Source organism: Enhydra lutris, unplaced genomic scaffold (genome assembly GCF_002288905.1).
Source record: "Enhydra lutris kenyoni isolate GAN:26980312 unplaced genomic scaffold, ASM228890v2 scaffoldscaffold20, whole genome shotgun sequence".
In the NCBI taxonomy this organism is placed as follows: domain Eukaryota; kingdom Metazoa; phylum Chordata; class Mammalia; order Carnivora; family Mustelidae; genus Enhydra; species Enhydra lutris.
In genome coordinates, this window is record NW_019154104.1 from 14,681,635 (window position 1) to 14,706,745 (window position 25,111).

At 37.9% G+C, this 25,111-nt stretch overlaps 1 protein-coding gene across 6 annotated transcripts in view; it reads right to left on the minus strand.

Annotated features, from left to right (window-relative positions):
* LOC111148522 (neurexin-3-beta) overlaps positions 1-25,111 on the minus strand; it is a 1,534,880-nt gene that overhangs the window by 30,061 nt on the left and 1,479,708 nt on the right. For 3 of the 6 annotated variants that reach the window (XM_022505142.1, XM_022505143.1, XM_022505146.1), the window contains one exon: positions 19,216-19,294. In XM_022505142.1, the coding sequence (XP_022360850.1) occupies positions 19,216-19,294 (79 nt within the window). Of the gene's footprint in view, positions 1-19,206; positions 19,303-25,111 lie in introns of all 6 variants that reach the window. The other 3 variants (XM_022505147.1, XM_022505144.1, XM_022505141.1) reach the window with 2 other exon arrangements.

Consider the following 25,111-nt stretch of genomic DNA (forward strand, 5'->3'; position numbering starts at 1 on the left):
TGATCAGTAACTTTAAAATCACATATTCAATGACTTAACCGATAATGGCTGCTGTGGTGAGGATGGTAGTGGGAAATGTGGAACTGTGTAAATTATAAGGAGGTCGATACTTGGCTCTATCTCCTCACCACCATCATTGATAAGCAATTCTCATCTCCAGCACAGTCCTTTGAGGCAATGTCTGCTTTCCTTAAAAAACTGTGGTGTGACAAATTCACTCAGAGCCTTTGCAAGATGTAAGAACACCTAGGGGCACCTGGGTGGCTCAGTGGGTTAAGCCTCTGCCTTCGGCTCAGGTCATGATCTCAGGGTCGTGGGATCGAGCCCGGCGTTGGGCTCTCTGCTCTGAGGGGAGCCTGCTTCCTCCTCTCTCTCTGCCTGCCTCTCTGCCTACTTGTGATCTCTCTCTGTCAAATAAATAAATAAAATCTTAAAAAAAAAAAAAAAAAAGAACACCTAGAATTTGCCTGCGGTCTTCAGTCTCTCACGTCCAAGTTGCATGTGTTTGAAAAAATAATGCACAATCCTACACTGAAAGGTAGGTATCATCTAAGACTTTAAGACCCGGGAGATGGCTTTGGTGACACTTCTTATCTCAGACATATATTCCTGTCACCTTCTCCTTTATTGGTAGTTATTACTGTGCCAAAATGACGGTCTGGCTTTTTTTTTTTTCTTTTTTTTCATAATCTACATTTCTTTGGTGACCACATAATCTTACTCACTATACGTCCATTCTTCACAAAGCCTGCTTGCTCTCCACCAAGGGGCACTGGAGGGTCACTAAAGTCACTAAATTCACTCTCATCTCCGCTTACCAGGAGAGGTAAAAGGACACCAGTGCCTATTTATATGAAGGTTCTTTCTTTTATACCTTAGACAAAATCCTCTAAGAGAGTTGCTGTTCCCAAATGACTCCCTCTCAGAGATGACTGACTTTTTCCTGATGTCTGACGTTTCCTGCAAGCTCAAATATTTCTTCCTTCTCCTTTCCCCAGTTAACTTTCACTTACCCCATATAATTAAGCTCTAATATCAATTCGTCAGAGAAGGTTTCCCTGCCCTCACCCTACCTCCTAACCCTCCACCCCCTACTCTGTCACAGCTATGAAATTATTTGAAAATCAAAAGCTGAAAAAAAAATCCGAGGAAGTAAGTATAAGTCTGTGTATATAATTTTATGTATATACGATGTGTGGCCACAATGATATTAAAACACAAACATATGCAGACTTCGTGGTCAGATTTCTGGTGTGACAAGTGCTAGAGGGTCTCTAATTCCAATATGAAGTTATTTTCATATCAAAAGAACCATCTGTGAAAGTTATTAATTGATGCTTTATTGCAAGTGTATAAATATAAGGATACATATATTTTTAAAAATCCAGGTTGTCAGTATTTATGATCACGTTTTCCAAGACCAGTATGATAGAAGGGGAAAATAAAAAATCAGTCCTAAATTACCGTACCTAACATTGAAACCACACATCAAGTAGGTCAGTTTGGGGTAAAATAGCAGAGGCATGTTATGGATGTGTTAGGTTATAGAAAAGATACTTTTCTATATTTATTTAAGGAAAAAGATAATATTTTGAATAAATATATTATTTGTAATAATATATTTATTTAATGAAAAAGCACTTTTTCAAATTTCTTAGTTCCATCTATGGCATCAGCATTGTGCTGACCCATCCGTGGGAATGGTGGATGGTGGGGCGAGGGAGGTACTAAACATTCTCTGCACATGATTTTAAAAGGGAGCCTTTCTCCACTGGGTGAGAATGCACAAAGAACAACGTGTTGATTAACTAACTACCCCTGCCTGACAATTTTCTAAATGAAAATAAAACCATAGCAAACAAAGGGTAGGAAAAAGTCAACATGAATGGCAATAGATAAGGTGAACATTCATTTATCAACTTCGATGATAACAAATCAGCCTTCATGCAATGCCTGACCCGGAGAGAATCCACAAGCAATTTGAAAACTGGAACTACCATAAAAAATATAATAAAGAATTATTTCACCAGTCGGTGTGATAAAGGAAGCTGTGTAATAGCATTTGGCAGTGGCTCCGGAGCAAACAATTCAGTAAACAAATGAAGTCATGACAAGGGAAGGTCATAAAGCAGGCTCTGAATGTGGCCAATGAAAGTGAAATTAGATTTTTTTTTTTTTTAATGGCTGTAAATACAAATGTTTGTCCTTTAGTAGCACTGCCTTTTTTTCTAAACCTGGGTTATAAGATCACTGATAGCATCAGGACATTATCGACTTCCCAATTGGTTCTTTCGGACTACCCGTAGATGCTATCAAAAAGGGACGTTCTCAGAAGCATAAAAGAAAATTTTAAAAATCCATTATACGTAAATTCAAACATATTTTATCTGTGATGATATTCACAATTTTAACAATTGACAAAAGCTTTTAATAGTCACACACTAACACCATCAAAAGAATGAAAGAAGTTGTTCCAGAACACAAAACAGAAATCAGAAAGTCTTAGCAAGCCCTCCCATTTCTGCCTCAGTGTGGGAATCACTCCTCATGTGGGTATTGAAGAGTGGTTGCTTTTATCTTTAAACAACCCTGTTGTTTGAATAGCTATGCTCCAGGCCTCACATTTGAACCATTTGTTTTACCAGCTGTTTCTAAAAATACTTTCATGATGGAGACCTCTTCTGTCTTTAAAATTGCTTTTGTTGAGGGCTTTCTCCCCTTTACACAAGAGAAAGGGTAGAGATAGGGAAAACGACATCTGCTGAAATTCCTTACCGCTTCAGGAAAGGACTGTAGTCATAAGCTGCATAAGCTCCCATCTGTGTTTCTGGTTTCCGAGCACAGATTCCTGGTAATGGGTCATTTACGGGCTACCTCATGCCTCTTGCTGCTATGTGATCACCTGGTACATCCATGGGCCATTTGTCACCTGATGAACAGGGCTGACTTCAGGGAGCTGGTGTGCGCTCAGTGTTACAGAGCCCTACCTATCACCCTCATCATCCTCTTGAGTTCCTCTAGCAGCTTCCTTGCAGAGCCTTACACCACCAACTTAACTCAAACTCATGGGAAAAGCAGGAATTCACTATTTTTTTTTTTTTTCAAATTACTGGTCTGGCAGAGTTCTTATGTCTAAATATTCTCAAGATTCCACTTGCTGGTCTTCTAATATAGCCATATATCTATGTCTATACGGATATATATGTATATATATATCCTTATTTTCTGATAACACATACTCTACATAGAAATTCTGAAGAATGAATAAAAATATAAAACAAAATAAAATAAAACAAAATAAAAATCACCCACTGGCTAAATTAAGTGTAATATTTTCAATGTTTAGATAATAGATTCTGCTAAACAAGAGGTTATTGGTATAGATTAGCCAAGAGAGAAAAAGGAGGAGGAGATGAGAAACATAGATACAAGCCAGTAACTGCCTTTAGTACAGATCATATCCTTTCTTTTGGCTGGGCACTAAGGTTTTTGACTTTCTTTTGACACAAAGATGGATCACATTAGCTCAAATGTAGATTAATTCAGCATGGCTAAATAGCTCTCTCTACTCTGCTATGAGGGTTCAGATGGGAAAAAAATCTCAATTTAGATTCCAGCCCTTAAACATTTCTATTTTTCTTTAAGTTCGTTTACGTTCTAAACTGATTTTGGTTTTCTCATAACATTTATCTTGGAATTTTTTTGGAATCTCCTATTTTGTGCCTTTCATCTATATCTTTGTGCTGGGATTAAAAAACTATCTTAACACTTAATAGTGAAGTCACCTACACATAGAATAACTTCCTGGGTCCTCAGTGAAAATTTCCTGGGGCTTGATCTGAAGATCATCTGGTTCATAAAAAATTTTAGATTTTGGCCTTTGGCCTTCAAAATCTATTAAATCTAGTGTGCCAGTATAGGTAATACCTTAAATCCCATTTTCTGGTTTCTGGATGTTGGTTTGTTTGTTTTTACAAAATCCAGTAAAATGTGAAAAAAAAAATCTGTGGGGAAGGATTAATATCCAGTTGCCAACACTTATTTGCTAATTAAAGATGCTATAAACTGTGACAAAACATTATTTTTGTGAAAGACGTTGATTTAACCATCAAACTAGAAGATACAATCTCAGAATATAGGGCAATTCTATAAGTTTAACTTTGTGGAAATTCTATATATACTGTTCTGACTTTTCCTATTCCACCATAAGTTTTGACTTGGCTTGTCACTGGTTTTACATTTGAGCTTTGGAACCATAGTTCCAGTTTGCTAATCATCTGTCTTCGGTGTAGGAAGGTGACATCAGGAACAACTCATCACTAAAGCATATGCTGATTGAGCCTGTACCATAAACCACTTCTAATCCCCACTAATTGCTTCGCCATTTGTCTGTAACCTCTTGCTGGCTCCCCCTAGTGGCCAGTACAATAGAGAGTTACAGATCTGACCCCTCAATGGCCAGTAAGAAAAAAGAAAACCAATCTTTTACACATCCTCTGTATTTTGTGTTGGATACTATCTCAGTTTAAAATAAAATCTGAGCTTTTTCTTTTTTTTTTTTTATTTAACTTGATACATAGTATCAGTAAAACGGCATGGGTTCTGGATTTAGGACACTTGGGATTTAGTTCTAACTCTAACAAACACTAGTTCAGTGACCCTCAGCAAATCAATTTACCTATGTAGGTTTTAGTTTTGTCACCTAAGACAAAATAATTATAATGAACTCTTAAGTTCTTCAAGTGTATACTCTAGAGTAGTATAAATGTCAAGATCATAATAAAAGAAAAAAAAAAGATACAGAAAAGACCTTTAGGCTATGGGAGTTTGGAAGAGGAATTTCTGGGTTTAATTTGTTACTCAGTGTTGCCAAGTGGTACCTTCACCAGAAATCTTCTTAGAGCACACTCTTTAAACTTTATGAAGGGGTAAAAGCTGAAGGAAATTTTAAAGATAGGATGAAAAACACTATGTGTGTCATTGCTGGATTTTGTTTGACTTTTGTGGGGTCTATTTTTGTTTTACAATCTTAAATATATTTAATTTCAACACGGTTCCATGAGGGCATGCTCGCTCCGGTTTATCAGTTCCTGCTGCAGCTGATTGTGTGAAATCCGATCTATCAGATTTTCATATTGCCCAGATGGCCCCTGGGGACTGAGGTTGCCCATTTGCTTTATAGGGAAAGCCTGTTAACGCATAAGCAGAAATAAATAAATAAACAAGCACGCAAACAAAAAAAGCTAAACCAACCAATCCACCACACCGTAAAATATCAGGCTACTGCAGGCATAATGAAGGAAAAAGAAATCAACTTTCTTTTGTTACGTTCCTATCAGGTTGTCTATCAGTAGGCCTTAATTTACCCGTGTTTTATTCCTGTTTTCTACAGTTCCCTTTATCTCAGAGACTTCTTAAAACACTAATTCCAAATTACATTGTTTTAGAAGCTAACCCTTAACACCTCCTGCCCCCAAAGCCTCTCTTAAGGGCTCCCTTTTTCTTGTCTCCCTGCATTGTCTCTTCATTTTGTTTTCTGCTTTCTTTCTGAGCCAGCTGAGGACCTCAGAACTCACAGTACCACATCAGGGCGCCTTGCTAACGGAGAAAGCTCCTCGTGTCTTCACTAAGCATCCCACCTCCCCAAAGTGAATCTTCTACTCCCCCTGGGGCTGGGACACATCACATTCTCGCTTCACAGTCTACCTGATGATACTCAGCCAAGGTTTTCTCATGTTTGTTTTCCATCGATTTCTAATGTTAAAGATGCTAAAGGGACGAAGCACTAATTCATAAAATAAAATCCTTAAGTAACAGATGCCATTTCCGCAGTCGTACTAAATGTGGCTTTGAGGCTGTATTTTCATAGACTGTTCCTGCCTAATCTGATGCCAGGTGGTAGAAGACATGCTTCTCCTCAGGACAGAAGGAGAGCTCCTTTCTGCGCCCCACCGCATAATCCCTTACCTCCGACACTCAGAGAGCCAAGACATAAATAAACGCTTTTGTCCTCAGTGCAGGAAGGGATCCTATATATTGCGTCCCTTCAATTTTGTCTGCCCCATTCAGTTCCTGTGCCAGTGTCACCAAGAATGTTTTTCTCACTTTGCTCTGCAAAACTTATAAAGCTACAAATCAAAAAGTACGGGGAAAGAAGAGGTTCTCAGCAGGTTGCAAATATCACATCTCAGTCATTTAGACATTTGTCAGCTCAATAACCCACAGCCAAGGTTTGAGGAAGAATTACTGGGATGTGACACAGCATGTGGGCTGGAGTTCAAGGAGTCAACTGCCAAAGAGGCCTGGAAGCAGGGGAGAAGGCAGCCCATGCCCAGCTGAGGCAGGGAGTCCAGAAGATAGATTTGCAAAAGGAAGGGCAAAGCATAAAAGTTTTAGAAAGAAATGCAGTGTGCACGGGGAGTGGAGATGACCCTGGTGGTGAATGTTTGCTTGTTGTCCTGTTTCAAATCTGAGATAATGACATGTTGGAAACAATGCATTTGTTGTTTTTTTTTTTTTTTTAAAGATTTTATTTATTTGTCAGAGAGAGCACAAGCAGGGGGAGCAGCAGGCAGAGGGAGAGGGAAGTAGAGGGAGAAGCAGGCTCCCTGTTGAGCAAGGAGTCCAGTGTGGGACTCCCATCCCAGGACCCTAGGATTATGACCTGATCAGAAGGCAGACGCTTAACTGACTGAGCCACCCAGGTAGCCCAGAAATAATGAGTTCTTAATGTCCTAACGTATCTCATGTGGTCTCAGGAACTTAATGGAGAACTCAACAAATGTGTGTTAATACTGGCGACAGAATGAACAAGAAGGACTCATGTACACGTATTTAGGTGAGGAATTTGTAGTCACATATATCTGACTATCAGAAGCTTATCAGATGTCCTTAGATCAGGGATCAGCAGACTGCCAAATCCAATTTGATGCCTGCTTTTGCAAATGAAGTTTTACTGAAACATAGCCACGCTTGTTCATTTACCCATCGTCTGCGGCTGCCTCTGTGTTACAACAGGGCTGAGTAGTTGTGATGGGTCATCTAAGACTCTCAAAATCTAAAATATTAGCTCTCTATCCCTTTACAGAAAAAAACCTGCCTGACCTTTGCTCTGAGTGACGGATGGGACAAATTGGAACACTTGGCAATACAATGTTGCCAACTGTCATTATCTTTCAGCAGAAAGGTGCCTCTGTGTTTCAGAGCTAAGAGGGCCCAGCAACTACTGGGAGATGGAGGACGACTCAAGCGTTCGCAACTGTATCATTTTCTGGTTTAGAAAATGTTTAGAAAATCTGGCTTCAGGACTGGTCAAGACCGATATAGCTTGTAATGAGACACTCAGATGATTGGGCGAGCTCTAGTTTCCTTGGAAGGATTCTAATAAAAGCAAGCACAGCTTGAAAAAGATGCTTTCTTTTTAATTGTGAATTTTAGTTCTTAATAAATCCTTTTAAGATCCTTTTCTTGCAAAGAAAATTTAAGGACCCAAAAACGTTTGGTTTTTCGTTTGGGAGGAGGTTTGTTGTTGTTGATTTTTTTTTTTTTTTTAATAGTCTGAGATCCATAATGTAAGAAAATAAGAAAAATGAGGGACTAAGAAAGATGTCCTCTGCCGCCCTTGTTCACTTATTTTGTTGCTTTCTATTATCTGTAACATCAAAAACACTGTGTTCCAAGGAACATAATTATTTCAGAAATAAAGAAAATGCAGCATCTTACTCTAAGAGCCTCTGTCTTCAGAGGGGCTGCTGTCTGATCAGATGTTCTAAACAGGACCCCTGATGAGTCACGAGCGAGAAGCCCCAGTGCACAAATTATTTCATAGGAGAAATCGAGAGGGGATAGCCTCGCATAAGTGGTGGCATTTGCCCTGAATATTGGAGCCATTCTACCGCACAGGAAACCAGGGTAAGTTGTTTCAACCACAGCTGTTTAGATCAATGATAACTGAGCAATTTCATAACCCTAATCAAGCAATGCTTTTGAAGCCTTTGAGAGACACATTAATTAATCCACTTAACAAGTACTACCCAACCACTTAATACACTCAATACACAAACTTTCTGTCATTGTTATGCAAGAAGCCAGCTCTTTTATATATCTGGGTTAATGGGGAGTAAGTGCTACAGAATAAGAGACAGTATAGCTTAGTGACTAGTGTGCGGGCTTAAGGGCCGGTTGGATTGGGTTCAAATCCCATTTCTTCTGCTTCCTTGCTGTGTGGCCTTGGACAATTTGCTTAGCTCCTCTGTCCCTCAATTTACTCATCTTTAAAATAAAAATGATAATCATAGCCCCTCACAAGACTCCTATGATGACTAAAGAAGTTTAAAATATAAAATACTTAAGACTATCCCTGACTATAATTAAATGTTCAATGAATATTACCGAATGAAAGAACACAGAGAAGCAGTAGCAAACCTATAGGAGAAAGCCTAGAAATCAGTTAAGGGGACTCTATTCAGTATTATATGTCACTGTAAGTTGACCATGGGGGCAACTAACCCTGACATCAAATCAAAGTAAAATATTGCACTATTCGAAACCCAATCACAGAATTTTCTCGTCAAATTAGAAGGGCTAATAAGATCAACACTTTTCCTTTTTAAGTCCCAGATCTCTCAAACTCTTTTAAAAAGCAATGATTAAGTATCTAATGGGAAAACAACTTTTTTAAGCTTCAGTCATTTGTAATACAATGGTTCTCATGGCTGTTTTAAGTGTTAGTACACTAGTTTACTCTATGAGGAAATGTGGAAGTAAAGGGCATTGATATATTTCACTGGGTACTTGGTTAGTTAACATGCATCAAATACTATAACTAAATAAAGTTCATTATATTTTAAAAGTTAAAAAAAATAACAAGTGAGTAATGGAATCATGCTGGAGGCTACAATTACGTGCTCAGAAATGCATCTATTATGTCTTTCTGAAGCTCAAGCAGCAAAATTTGTGAACCCAGGAACTATCTTATTCATCTTCAGTGTTACTAAAGGAGGAGTATTTGGCAACTCTATTTTGAGGAAACAGAATTAGTGAAAGCTCCGCAAATGAGCCCATGAGAGCTCCAAAATTTAGTGCTTTAATAAGTGTTTAATCCGGATCCTCTGCGCACACTGCAGTAGAAATAAAATGTGTCCATTTTCAAACGGATTTGGGTTTGAATCTAACCTCTGCCACTTGGAGCAGATAATGCTAATCTTGGAAAAGCAGAGTTTTTGAGTTCTCCTTTTCTCAACCGTAAGATGGCCATCACAGTTTCCCACTCACAATAACTTCAAAAAATATTAAATAAATCCTATGGTTTTTTGCCCCCAGCATGGTTCTTAAGCCGGGGATTGCTAGAGTCAGCTCCTGACAGCTAGATTATGAGCACATTTTCAGCAATTTTGCCAGTCGGTTGTTCAATAGTCATCATCAAAAATGAAAGCATATAAAATTGCAATTAAATACATTATGACAAAAACAAGGTATTAAAAACCTAAAACTCATTATTTCCTGGTTATATCACTACATTTTACTGTTCTGTACTCTCGAGGTGATGATGTCTGTAGTGTCTGTGGTGAAAATACTACATAATCACGTACTAATGAGCAGTACTTCCCAATTCTCAGTTTCGTGTTGTCTTACTTGTGGCTTGAACTCAGGCATGTGGCAATATTTTACACGACAGAAAACACTACTAGTCAGGGTTGTGCGTGTGCTGGTTCTTAACATTTATGGGCTAGTTGCTTTCCCTCGTTCATCATGAATACCTCTCTTCCCTCCCTATCACCTTACCTCCCTTTACTCTCTTCTGTCTTCCTGCTCTCCTTTCCTGTCTTTTTAAAAAAGTTCTTCTCCGTCCACAGTGCCCACTAAGCTCCTCTTGCTTTGCCCTTACCCTAAAGAGCAGCACAGAGCTACCTGGACATGTCTGAGATATCTCATCATAAAACCATCTGCCTCAAAATGCTTTCTCTTTTCCAGATTAGAACTATGGACTTTTAGAATCTTGGAACTATTTTAAAAATCTTGAATCCATTAACCCATTGCATACTTATTTTATATTCTCTTGCTCAACCTTTATGAATAAGGAGGTGAAGTTACAAAGATTCGTCTTCATACGATCAGTGTTAAACAAACCGAGTCATTCCAAGTCATCCCACAAATTTTCTGGATCATCAAAAGTATATCCAGCACCTGAATAATTAACTGGGCACTTTTCTCTACTTCTGTCTCAAGAAATTCAGACTCTATTCTCAGAACTAAAGTTATTATGGATGTCATGTGCTTTAGAAAGAGAAAAGAAAGGATTTAGTCTAAGTCAAAGTGTTGGCTTGGTAATGCTTCCATGAATTAAAAAAATAATATAAAATATACATCATTTGACTCTGAAAGATCAAAAGATAACTCTCACCTCAAAATATGCATGAGGTAGAACCAGTGAGTTAAAAAGCTTTTTTTTTCTTTTTTCTTTTCTTTTTTTCCTCCAATGTCTTGCCAAACACATTTATATTATATTTTAGGTTAAAATACATAAACATAAATGCATTTCATAATAAAACACATTCCAATTCTCACAAATTCCTTACCAATTCAGGAACAGGCACTGATCTATATAGCAGAAATGAGGATCCTTTCTTACTAGCATTTTCTGAAAAACCTTTCTGTTCATCTGTTTCTGAAGAAAAGGATTAACTAGAAGACTGATAATCAATAGAAAACCTCTCCGGAAATCAGCCTTTACATGAAATCTCTTTAACAGTAAGCCCATTTGATTATGCCCAAAAAAATCAACAAGGGTTTCCTGTTATTGTTGATTGCGTGGTTGTTTGGCTCTTATCGTTAGCGATTTTCCACTCTAAGTTTTGCCCCCTTAGCCAGTAAAAAGCACAACTTATGACTTCCAGATGCAAAGCACACTTATCAGCCTTACACTTTGACTGAAAATTTGTTTTGCTTCTTTGTGAAGTTCCCTAGGGGTGAGGTTAAAAGTAGAGACAAGAGGGGAGTGAGAAATAAAGGGAGAGCATTTCAAACCACGTATTACAAACAGAGAACAGAATCACAGAACAACAGCACGACAGTGGACTCCGAGACAAGATGGCAAGACAGATGTACTAGACAAGAGACACATGTTCGATTGCTGGGCCAAGGGAAGCAAACACAAGAACAAAACCATACAGAGACGTGAGAGCAGCTCGTGGGGGCTGCCGTGACCCAATGGAAATAATAGGAAAAACGAGAACCCATGAAATTATAACTATGAAAGAAAGTTACCCCCACAACTCATACACTGGACTTGCTGGGTTAGCCTGGATGTGTCGCTTGGATGAAACACAAGATGGCATTGTTACAGCCATGCATTGGTGATGAAGGCCATGGTTAGTTGATTAGCTACAAAACTATCACTGCATGCCACACAATGATCCTAGGCTAGTCCAGAAATAAAAGATACAACAAATATTCTACATCTGCAATAAAATTCTTTTTATGCCATCTGAAATTTGTGGGCAGGAATGTGTTTCTCTGTTGTATCTGGATGTCTATCTGTCTTTCCTTTGGTCTTTCTTTCTTTCTTTGCTGGCTCATCTGTCCTCCTTTCAATTAATTATATTGTCATATGGATGGGGTGGGGGGGGGGAAGAAAGGCAAGTGGCCTGTGCAGATATGGGGAAAAGGGAAAAGGAAGGAAATTAAAAGGAAAAATAATATCTATATAGAAGGAAGAAGAGGAAAACACAGTATTTCATTCTTTTGTACACAACTTTCTTGGAATTATGGGGGTCTGTTTTGTTTTGAGCATAAATATAAATACTGGAGGGATATGCTGAAAGGGGAGAAATTAGAGATTAGGATGGCAAGAAAAGATTTTGTTGCCTTGTTTATTTTGTATATCTATGTATCTCTCAGCATTTAAAAAATGATTATAATTACCAATAAAAATATAGCAATGAGTTTCACATAGCCATAATGATCAAAATACTAAATGTGAATCAAAACAAAATAAATTGAATCACCAAAAATTCATGCGGCACAAGATGAGGTGAAACGACAGAAAATGTTTTTCAAATATATACAAGGTATATATCTATGTATATATATACACAGGAATGTGCATATATGGATAGATATATTTGTATAATTTTTTCTTTCCACCCCTCCCAGGGATAACTGAATTATGGAATCATCACTGTAATTATGATACAGAAGAAAACAAAACCTAAAGAAAAGTTCGCATGCTTTGTTCGCCAAGTTAAAACAGTATCATGCACGTCTGTGTTGGCTGATGTAAAAATGGAGGTGTGAATTTCTGTGTAAACACATGACTGATGGCAGGGACTGTTGTTAATCTCTGTTTACATTAGTCTAATATCACTTATACTGTGTCTACATATATATGGCGTGATACGTACTATACATTTAGTATGCACAGACATTATATACAAATACATATATATATATACACAGTATTTATACTGGGACTTAATGGGAGAAAAAATACAGAACAAAAAGAAAACTCATAAAAACCTTTCCTTGGAAACCCAATCCCTCTTTATTAATTTGGAGGGGAGGGGGCTTGCTTAATGATTTCATTAAGCTCACTTGTTATCAACTACTTGCATTGGCATTTGAAATCAGGAAGTTCTCATGAGTTTGGCTTGAAATTCTCCCTTCATCATGCCCAACCAACTTTACCCTGCTACCCAAGAAGACCTAGTACTAGACCTTACTGTGTGTGTGTTCAAAGACAAATTTATTACTGAACTGTACTAATTTTTCAATCACAGTGAATCTGAAATTCTGTGCCCTCAAACTAAGATATAGAAGAATGATTTTGGGGGGGTAAGTGATTCTGTCACTGGTTGGTATCATCTTCTATGATTTTTTTCTTGCCCACTCTTAGGGTATCCTATTTCTAAATTAGCAACCTCTCCTCCAAGTTCTGACAATATTCTAGGCATTTCCATTCACTGTCCACACTGGTTCTTCCCTTTCTTACCTTTTTCTCTTATTAATCCTTTTATTTTTCTATCTGTCTTCCCTAATAGACTATGAACTCCTTGAAGATGTTTTGTCTTATTTTTGTTTTCCTAGCACCTATTCTGGTGCCTACACAGAACAGTCACTAAAAGTTATTGCACAAATCATTAAACTTTCAAATGGAAATGTGTATACTTACACATTGATTTTATTGATTCCCGTCCCTTCTCAACATACCACAAAATCTTGGGTAATGGAAACATTTTTTTTTTCATTTTTATCATTCTTATTCGATTTACTGTTTTTGTTATGAAAACCATGATAATGGTCAATCCATGAGCCACCTATTTTCTGTACATCATGCCTGAGCTATCAGTTGCCTAATTGTGTACTAGCCAATCAGACTTTCCTATGCTTTTATTTCTATTCATACCCTAATTATCAATGCAATTTACCATTAAGGATTTAAAGGGCACATATTTGCTTCAATAACTTAAAAATTAGCTTGGGTTGAAGTGGAGTTGGGTTATAAGAGAATAATACGATTCATCAGCGAGTGGGTTAATGAATGAAAACAGAAATTACACCATTAAATTGGGAACATTATGTGCCCATAAACATACTCTATTAATTTATAAATCACTGGATGAAATTCAAAAATTGGTAGGGTTTAGCCTAGATCTAAATGTATGAATACCTCTTTGCTTTTGCATACATGAGACATGTATTATAACTCAGATGTAAAAATGACTAATGTCTCTAGCCAACAATGAGCAATTAAATTAGTGAAATTTACATCTATTTACAGTCTTCTTAGCAAAAATAAAACATTTCTGAGATTATTTCATTATCCCTTTATTAAAAGTGTTTTAAAGTAGACTTAAGCTTCAAGGTGGATCCTAGACACTGTGACATTCAGACACTCCTATGGCATTTTATTTAGGCATTTGCTATTCTACTATACATGAATTTTATTTAATTTTATAAAAATCTTTCCGTACGGAAACTCAAGACTGCAAATAGAATCATTACGTCATTAGCCCATATTTCCATGTAGAAAAGTCTTTCTAAAATTAAATTAAAATCCATTTCTTTGTAATAAAAATGTGTAAGTTGCTCATGTTTCAGGCTTGCTGAAAACGCTAATGACAGGGTATATTTCTATAAACACATAAGACTACAAATATCCTGTTTAAAGCCGATGACCAGCATATTTAGTTTTTTTTTTTAATCTGTGGATTCTGAAAAATAATTCTTATCATTCTGATCCAAAATCAGTATTGTCTTAACATTTCAGCTGCATTTTCCATGCTGGTCCGGCAAATAAAAACCTTCAGGATTTCGTGACTTATTAACAATTCAGTGCCAGATTTTCATATTATAAATATTGAGGAATCTCAAACTGATAAAGATTTAGAACCCAGTTCTACCTGGAGAACACAATAAGGCTATGCTCTTGGTGTTTTGCCAAATTTAAATTTCACCCACACTGGGCTGAATATTATTGTGTGACTAACAAAGAGGAACAAAGTAGCAATAACACCTAATGCAAATGTGAGGGCTGTGGATTTCAGGAGTAAAAATACATCTGAGAATCACTCTGGGGATAGTAATTATTGTGTGATCTCAAATTACTGCCAGTAGTTTAAACATCGCTCTCAATCCCACCATTATGAAAGTTGTTTAGCACAGTCCTATTGATGGATGGATGTGTTTCATCCTTACTTCCTTTTACTGTCTGCCCTCTGGTTGGAGGACTGTCCCTTGAGATTTGATCAAGGACCGTTTTAACAATAGTAGAAGCAAAAAACCTGGCTAATTGACAACCAGAAAAATGTATCCTTGTGTAATGGCTGGATAAATCAATATGGTTAATTGTTGTCATGCCCATTTCTCAGGTGTAAAAGGCATTTCCTTTTTTTTTTCTTCTTTTTTTTTTTTTTCAATCTCTGCTCTGTGACCCCAGCCTTCAGGACTTTAAGATACTGAGACTATAAATATATCGAATTCAGAAAGCTGATAATTTTCAATTACACAAAAGCTAACCTGAGATCACAGTATTTTGATATTATTTCTACTTCCAGAGACGGAGACAGTGGAGGTCAGACCAGGGAAGGGAGAGATTTCTTTTCCATTTGGGAAGTGAATTTTGTCAATTTCTCTATATATCAGAATCAGTTCCCATATTTTAGATCACAAATGTGAATTTACTAAAGATCTTAATTGTAATTTGATTTCCCATATCATTTATCAATAATCCCATTTTCTAGTGGTCACATGAATCCTCCCCAGCTTATTTTTTTGTTGTTGTTGTTGCATCCAAAGAGGTGAGAACAATGAAATATTAATTCACTGCACAATTTCATATCAATAGAAGCATACTTGGGAAGGAAAGAGTTTGTTTGTGAAGAGACAAGTCTGAAATATTAAACAGACACCAACTTCTTTTGCGGGGAATATAATCCACGTGTACAAATTAGGAAAATTAAAGTCCTGACCCTCAATTTTAGGTACTTGGTTATTCAAATATTCTTGTGAATATTTTCATTTAATGCAGGTATCTTTGTTATGATTTTATAAAGTTTCAATGCTGGTTTCTCCATGTAAATGTTCAGAAAATGCAATTTGACCCGTGACTCGTTAAAAAAAGTAGAGAATTCTTTTTTGAAGAAGAAGAAATGTGGGTTTCTTAGGTGAAATTTATTTGCATGGAATCATATATTTTAAATAATTCAACAGGTTTTATTTAGGTCTTTAAGGGAAGATGAAGTTAGAGATACAAAAAATCTCCAATCTTAACCTAAGATTCTGAGGTATTTTGAGTGTCATATAAATTCAATATAAACATACTCCTTGAGCTTTCACTTTCTAACTTGCTCTCATAGCCTAGGGTTTTTTTAATTTGTTTTTTACTCATTACAACCAGAGAGTATTTTACACTCACTGGATTTAAGATTTCTAGACTATCATCAGCCAAACTCCAAAAAAATTTAAGTGGTCCCTAAAGATGATCTGATTGAGTTCTACAAAGGAGGGTGATCCCTAAGTGCCAATGTGGGTTGTGGGTGTGAAAGGCAATTGCTTACATCTGATTCAAAACCAGGAGATGTAAAGCCCATTCTCACTTAGCATTATGTAAGAAAAATAAGTCCATTAAAAATTTGATGCTCACATGAAAACAAAAGTTGTTGAATAGAGCGTATATTAAACAATTCAAATTTATGAAAAATGAGAGTTTTAGTGAGCCTAAATAACTGAGAAAGCTAGAAAATCCTACACTGGCTAACAAATTGAGAGAAGAAAAGGTCATTGTTAAGTAAGATGAAACAAGGCCTGGGTAATTAAACACATTTAGTATATTTCCATCAAACATCTGGTCTGGAAAAGAGTAAAATTTGAGAAACTGAGGCAGTGAGTTAGAATGTTCAAACCCAGAATTTTAACCTCCATATTCACACAGAATCTCAGACTAACAAATTATGTCAAAGTAATCTAAAGCTCACCATTATTTGTTGCTGTATGAGCAACGGAAGATTTCTCTTTCAACAAGGCAAAACCTAGCTCCAGAAATAACTGGTTTAAATTTTTCTGATTTTTAAATCCAGATTGTTCGGGGAAGATGTGAAGGCTATGGAGATATTTCTCATAGAATACAAAAGAAGGCTCAGTATCTCTATGCTTATAACCTTCATCAGTGTTAATCAGGCCCCCAGGGTAAAATCTCTGTGTCAGTAGGAATATCTATCTCCTTCCTGTATTAAATATGCCTCTAACGTATTTCCGTGTATATCTGAATCACTTATCAGGAATACTTTATGGAATAAATAAATTTAGAAAGAAGAAATACTTGTTCTTCCAATGTGAGGAGTTGAATAGTCCCAGGCAGAGGGAATCATGTTAGCTCCTTCAGGGCCAACACTGTGTCACTTACCTTATTTATATAACCCCCTCCCACACCCCCTTGCTAAACACAACAGATTGTTTTAAAACCTGCCTTTATCTCCCACCTGCCCCATGTAATTATATTACTCAAGAAATCCTGGCATTGAATTTCTGTCCTCTGCTTTTGAATCAGATGAAACACCTGTGCAGCCACTAAAAAAAAAAAGCAAATGGACTTAGTTTGGAGCATTCAGGTTTGGGCCTGTTCGAGTTCAATACCAAATGGGAATATACACCCACAACCTGGAGCTGTAGACCTTGTGAAGCAGATCTGGAAAAGCCCTCTGTTTTATTAGGGAGGTTGCTATGGTGATGACCACACGTAGGAAGCAGGAAGGTAGTAGCGGGAGACAGTGGCGATATTTTGTAATGGCCAAGACTTAATTTTTGTAAAAAGACTTAAAATCAAGTTTTGAACAACAACATTGCATCTATACAGATATTACTGCTATGAAAGCAAGATAACCAGAGAAAGGATAAACAAAAAATTCAACGTAAAGTCTAGGTATCTTAAACTATTGGCCACAAAATCAGTTAATTTAATACGTATCTTAGGGGTCATGACATATTCATATCTGAATTCCTAATATCTGTTACCTGCCTAACATATAGTTAACTCAAAAAATATCTGCTGAACTGAATTATTTTGGAGAGGAAATTTAGGTAACAAAGCTCCTAATTCTATTTTCCAATAGCTAGCTTATGGAAATCAGTAGGACAGGAAGGCCTCAACGCTAGAGATATACTATATCCTGTCCTACTGCTCAGAAATATTTACTGAATTAATGAATGGATGAATTAATGAGTGACGATACCCAATTCTGGTATAGATGTATCTGCCTTCGAGTGTTATTAAAACCTCATGTAGTATATCAAGATTATTATCTAATAATCTGAAAAATTCTGACCACCATGCCAGAGTTATTTTCTTCTATACAACTGAGCTCCTAAATAGGAACAGGTCATATTCCAAAATGGAAAGGCCCTACCTATTATTATGTCCCCATGTAATGCTAAAAATAGGAACCCACAGAACTTCCTTGATTCAAAGCCACTTGCAAGATACCAGTCAGAACTTCAACAAAATTTGAAAAGGAAAAAAAACAAAACAAAACAAAACAAAACAAAAAAACCGTAAATCATCTTGGGGTAAGAAATGGAAGGTTTTTACTTTTGTTATATATTTTTTGTTCAAACCTTGAATTTCTCTAGAATTAAGCAAAAGAAAATGTTTCATGGCTCACCTTTTTTTTTTTTAAGAAAAAAATAAAATAAAACAACCCAAAGAAACAACTAGAATATTCTATTTATTTCTCTCAGCCTTTGCAGAAATAAGATCCTAACCCAACTCCAGCTTTTAATTCTATTAAACATACACAGAAATTCGATGATATCTGTTCTCTATTATATATATATAAATGTTAACTTATAGCAAGTCTCAAAACAGACGACTTGGAAAAATTGATAGGAAATAATCAGGGACTGCAGTTGTCTGCTGGACAATATATAGCTCACTATAAAGAAAGACCATAAAATATCAAAATGTATCCGGGTGCGAATGGGTAACACACTGAAGCCTCGAGTGGCCAAAGTCCTCTTAACTTCAGCACAGTAGATACATTTTGAAGCATCTCAGCCGTTGACATGGCATGGTTCCGTACTAATTTTGTGTTTCCTATGCTATATTACTGCACAATTCTCTAAACGCAGAATGAACAAAATTAGTATAAATATAATACCATGTTAACTGCTGTTGCAATCCCATGGAAATTGTGTTTTCTTTTTATTTTTGTTGTTGTTGTTGTTTCATTTTTGTTGTTTGCTTTGGGTTTCTGGTTTTATTCTGTTTTCCACGCAGGCTCAGAAACATTTCAGGATGTTTAAATGATATTTATAGCTCCTGTCTGGGTTCATGGTGTTTTGATGTTATTCCGTTATGGACATCTTCATGCCCCCACCACCCCTTGTCAATTTCATAGTCACCAGGGCTGCTGTACTTTTCCTGGTCCCATAGTTAATCTGGGTGCCCAACTGCTCAATGTTAGGTGGTACACCATAGATTTTTCTTTGGGTGTCAGGAATTGATGTTAAATTTCCCTGGCTTCTTATCTGCTCCTTCCATGGGATTTGATGCTTTTGATTATATACTAATATTTATATATGCATGCTTATACATATATAGATATAGGAAATACATTAACACACTATAATATATATAAAACACATGTATATTCACATATATGTATGTATTGTTTTTTGCAAATGTAAAAATAAAGCAAGCAAAACAAGACTGACCTAACCTACCTGTACTCGGCTCACATTCAATGAAGTCTTCGTCATCGCTTGAACATTCAGCAGATGAAACAAGGTCATCTGATGTTGGCTGTGTGTGTCAAAGGAAAAATAATGGGGTAGGGGAAGGGGAAGAGAGAAGAGAGGGAGAGATAAGGAAACCAACGAACAGAAGCATCAAAGACTTATCACGATGTCCTGCTTCCCATCATTATTATGTTTCTCTTTTCTAAAGAGGGCATGCTGGAGGATAGAGCATTTTAAACTCTTACGCAGCTGTGAATGGCTAAGGGTTTAGACAACCTGTATGGACTTTATGAAAAGCTGAATGACTCCAGGTGGTTCCAGGAGGCTCAAGACTCCATCCCTGTAAGTCACATTGTACAGCCTGTCTCTATTCTGATTTTGATTTCAATTTTGACAATCTGAAGGGCAAGAGGAGGGTTATACAAATGGTGGGCCCTATAAGAGTGCAAGCCAGCATGGAAAGGCACTGCAAACTTTGAGAGGGTTTCAATGTATATGTTGTGTGGTCTCAAGTGTATGATTTGGTGGTTGTGAATCTATAGGCAGGCGTAATTAATGAATGCTGTGGAATGCAGTCTGTTCAGGAACAGCATAATGGCTTTTCTTGCTAGCAGCAATCTCTTCATGTAATTGCTGCAATTAGCTGAATTAGTAATGTAGGCCAGCAGAGAAATACCACATGACAGCCTCCGGACACAGGTAAGAATGTTTCTGACGACAGCAGAAAAAAATCTGGTTGCCACAACAGTAATTCAACTTGTGACACTTTTTTTTTTTTTTTTTCTGTTGGATCCTGTAGAAACCCCCCAATGCCAGGGAATCCACTGCAAGAAATACGGGAAACTGTGGGTATGGGTAGTAAGAAGGGCCTTTGCTGCACAGAAGACAAGAAGACTACTTTCTGTACCTGACAAAAATTGCATGCACAATTAACACTATTGAATAATTAATCTACAGATCTTACGTAAAAACCAAATTTTTGTCCTAGTTTTGTGCATAAGAGTACTCAGTATATAATAGTTGTTGAATAAACTCATTTCTTTCCCCCTCTTGATATTAATAATATTAAGTGACTTGCTTAGTTTTATTATTCCCAATGCATTGAAGTCTGAATCCATATTCAAGAAGAAAGAGAAATTAGAAGCCAGATGCTGAGCTAGACATGTATATGTATTTATTAGTTATAACTGTTATTAACTAATTAGATACACTTCTCATAACGGTCCTTTGGGACAGAGTTTTAAGGAGAATTTAAGTTCAGAGGACACAGGACTCAAAAGAAACAGTAAGGATTTGAACAGATACCTCTTAGTCAAAGTCTGCATTTGTGGTTCACATAAGCTCTTTTTATACCCTTCCTCCATGATGTTAGATTCGGACTGAACCATGTCCTCCAAAATTCATATGCTGCAGTTCTAACACCCCAGTACCTCCGAATAGGACTAGTTTTTGGAGATAGGGTCTGTGTTAAAATGAGATCATTAGGGTGAGCCAAATCCACTATGCCTGCGGTCCTCAATAAAAAGATGAGGTTAGGACAGAGACATGCACAGAAGGGATGAGTGAAGGCACAGGGAGAAGATAGCCATCCATAAGCCAAGGAAAGAGTCCTCAGAAAAAAACCAAAAAACAAAACAAAACAAAACCCTGCTGACACCTTGACCTCGGCCTTCTATCTTCCACAACGGTGAGAAAATAAATTTCTGTTGTTGAAGCCATTCAGTGTGTAGTACTTGGTTACGAGCAGACCAGAGCACGTGACGACCCATACGCTTAGCATTCCCAGACAACATCCTTTTTGAAATATACACACAAAGCATAGAATTACCGGACGCAACAAAGAGCAATAGAAAAATCCCACGAGATAGTTGATTTCACTTAACGGACAGTGGTAGAGGAGAGGGGCCTTAAACACCGTTATTGATCATTATTCCACATTTGACAGAGAGATACTTCAACCCTGCTCCTCCTTAAAGTAAAAAGAAAAAGAATTTTCAAACATACTTTTTTTTTTTTCAATTAGACATGACTGAAGGGTCCATTTCATTTCCAGCAACCGAAGCTGGCAGTTGTGTCCCAGAGTCACCCTGATTTGTGTTAGAAACAAGGCGAGCATGCCTCCTTGGAGTTTCCTGTTGTGACTGGGCTTTCTGCACCCCCCTTTCGGTTACTTAGGGAAGGGAGGTTGTAAGGGGATACGTGTTCACTGCGGGACTGCAGAAGGCAATCACAAGAGGCAAACAGCCTCTTTGGAAGGGTCCCCATCACTGTGGGGTAGTTCTAAAGCATGACTTATCCATGCAGGTAAGACCGCTCATAAGGCAGCAACAATTGTTTTGGGTGTTTGAGGGAATGGATCTTAGATATGAAAATGCTTTTTGACTTGCCAAAAGCTTACAGTACTTAAACAAATATACAGTCTAGCAGTGGTATTAAAATTTTATGGGAGAAGGGCAATTAGGGGAAGAAATGGTCTAAAAAACTCCTTAGAGGGTAGTAACAAAAAAGAGGTTGAGAATATACTTCTAAAGGTAATCAATTGGAAATTAATTGTTGGTGACTTCATTACAAGGACCTTGAGAAATGGCCCGTATGTGCCATAACCAGCTCAGGGTCCTAGTATTGAGTGAAAAACAATCTAGTGAACTCATCACAAGAACTGAAAGCAAATTCTAAGAAAGTTATATGAATTTTGATTGGCCAAAGATATGATATAGAGTGTTTTTTCTTTTTCTAAGAAGAGTACTAGACTCTGAGATTGAAGGATATTTACTATTTTCCTCTCAGCGTCCCACTGCCTCCTCTAATACTATACTATTTATTCCCTGAAGCTGTGTGGTTTGGGTGACTGTGTCCCCAACAGTACCTCCACTTCTGTCCCCAACATAAGCCCAACCACCACTGCAGACCCCACAGATACGCTCTTCAACATTTTCATGGCCTTTTCCCCCAGTTAACTGGCCCTGTACCCTACTTCCCAGAGGTCTGATTTCTGCAGATCTTCTGTATGCATATAATGTTCCTCCCAGGCAACAGAAACACATTTTGCCAGTAGCGCCCCCCCACCCCAACAGTGATTAGACTCCAAGGATGGTCGATGGCAGAGCATGGAATGACCAGGACTAACTCTCCCCAGAGCACAGCTGTGACTCCCAGCTCCTACACTTATAGTCATAGAGATGTGTGTGTGTGTGTGTGTGTGTGTGTATTACTTCCTCTTTCCGAGCCTCCATTTTTCCATCTGTAAACTGGGATAAACACAGTTTCTTGTCATGAAGTGTAATGTTAAAAGTGAAGCTCTGGGGGTGCCTGAGTGGCTCAGTGGTTGAGCGTCTGACTCTTAGTTTTGGGTCAGGTTATGATGTCGGGGTCATGAGATTGAGCCCCGGGTCAGGCTCCGAGCTCAGTGGGGAGTTTGCTTGAGATTCTGTCTCTCTCCCAACCCCTGCATTCTCTCTCTCTCTCTATCTCTCAAATAAGTAAATTAAGGAAAGAAAAAGTGAAGCTGTGTTCCTGGTGTACGGGGCAAGCTCACTAAACGTTAGCTAAAACGAAGTCAAGCAATCAATCACTCAATCAGTAACAGTGCTTCCAAGCCTAGTTGCCACTCTTAGTTTAAATAAAGTTGCTATCCACCTATGTATTCTTCCTTCAATGATTCATCCCCATTAGAACTGTTCTTCGCTGCCAATAATTCATTACCTCCATTTTAATTCATTTTCTCTGGTTGCATCTGCCATAAAGAGTTATCAAGAAAAATATACTCAGAGATTCCAAGAGAGCTTAAAAATCACTGGAAGATAATCTGTTTCCCATGGCTCTGGGTCCAGACAATCTGTGTGGGTTTTATGTGAATCCAGCCCCTTCCTTTCTGTCTCTCAAACCTCATCATCACCAATTACAGCCACTGCCAATGAAATTCCCAAAGCCATTACAAACATCTCAATCCCCTCATTGCCCAACACAGTAACCAATGTTTGCCTGGAGAACCTGGTGTCTGACATCGCCGTGCCTGCCACAGAGCACTGTCGCCGCAGAAATTCTTGCTCTGCCAGGGGCAGCAAGCTTTGATTTGCAAAGGACTCAGGATTTAGAACACTATACTTAGGGATTTTTTTTTTTAACTACTTCCCTCCCTGCCATATACAAAAACCCCAAAATTACAAACCAAAAGCTTTTGGATGCTGTGCGCTTAGAATCCCATCCTAAAGTAAGGACAATTTGATTCCACATTACTCTCAGAAAATCGAAGGTTTTCTTTTCGTAGCTCTTTAATTTTCCTGTCTGTGTCCTTCCCCAAATATAAGTAAATTCAGGTTCTAACTCGGAACTTTGGGAAAAGAGGCACGCTTTTTTGACTATTGGTTCCCATGGCTAGTGAATTATGCTTCACTGTTGCAGATACACAAAGACTCAGGACATAATTACTATGACTAGAATGAAACTATGGACTTTGGTCCTTAAATAAAATGTGGTAGCCCTAGGTTGTATATGTGCGTATTTTCCTACAATCATATCCGTTTTTCATAATTACTTATAACTCTTTAGAAAAAAGACCAGTTAGCACTCTTGAGAGGAAAAAGATATTTGAACTTTCCAGAATTATGCCTACTACTAATATTTACCACTTATTAAACACTTGCTATATTCAGAGTTCATGTTACGCAGCTGGCACATATCCACATCTTAGTATCATAATAACCAAGGGCGTGGACATTTGTAGTGACATCTGCTACTTTTAACTGCCCACCACCCATGCTCCTCAAGGAATAATAGTGCTTTAGAAGTTCTTCTATTCTTTTTTTTCTTTTAAATATTTTATTTATTTATTTGACAGAGAGGGAGAGAGAGATCACAAGTAAGCAGAGAGGCAGGTAGAGGGGGAGGGGGAAGCAGGCTCCCTGCTGAGCAGAGAGCACGATGCAGGGCTCGATCCCAGGACCCTGAGATCATGACCTGAGCCGAGGGCAAAGGCTTAACCCACTGAACCACTCAGGTGCCCCTGAAGTTCTTCTATTCTTAATGTTATGCTGGGAATGCTTACCAAAGAACTTTCTCTGCCATCTTCCTATTATTTTTCTTCACAGTGATTGTCTAAAGCTCTCATAATTCCCTGTGATTAAGCTTGAAGTGTTTACATATTACAGTTCCCACAAGTCCAGTATCTACGTTAGCTAGAAGACCATCAAGAATGAATAGAAGGTCTGTGACCACCTCCAAACCAAACAGCTTGATCGTGGCTGGACTCTTAGACCCACCATCTGTGATATATGACGGTATCATCAGGTGCTTTGTTCATCCTTCATTCATTCCTTTATCCCTTGCATAAATATTTGCTGAACACCTATGTGTCAAGCACTGTAGCCGTTTATGAAGGATACAGAGACAGGTAAACCACAGCTCCACTGCGCTGGGAATTCCCAGTCTCTGAAGAGAGGGCCAAGTAAACAGGCTAAGTTGACATAGTAAACTCAATGTCATGACAAGAGTAAGCAGAAGGTGCTAAGGGAGCAAACATCAGGGGAGCAGAGAGAGCTCCTGGGCAGAGAGGAAGTGGAAATGAGCCCAGAGGGACAGGCAGCAGTGAAGCGGGGATTGCTGAGAGCTGTGGGCAGGAGAAGGGCATTCCAGGTGGAATCAACAGTCTTTGCAAAGGCTCCGAGGCATGAAGAAGCAGTTTATTTGTACACCTCTGAGTAGGACAGGGGTGAAAAGATGCACCAGCCTGACAGAGTGACAGCTCCCTGAGTTATCGTGTTGTTCTTGCACACTTGGATAAGGAGCATGAATTTAATATCCTGTCTTACGGGATATCTTTCCTTCTTCCCCTCCCCGTGTCTCATCAGCGTCATCCGTGGCCCTTCCTTTGGAAGCACTTACA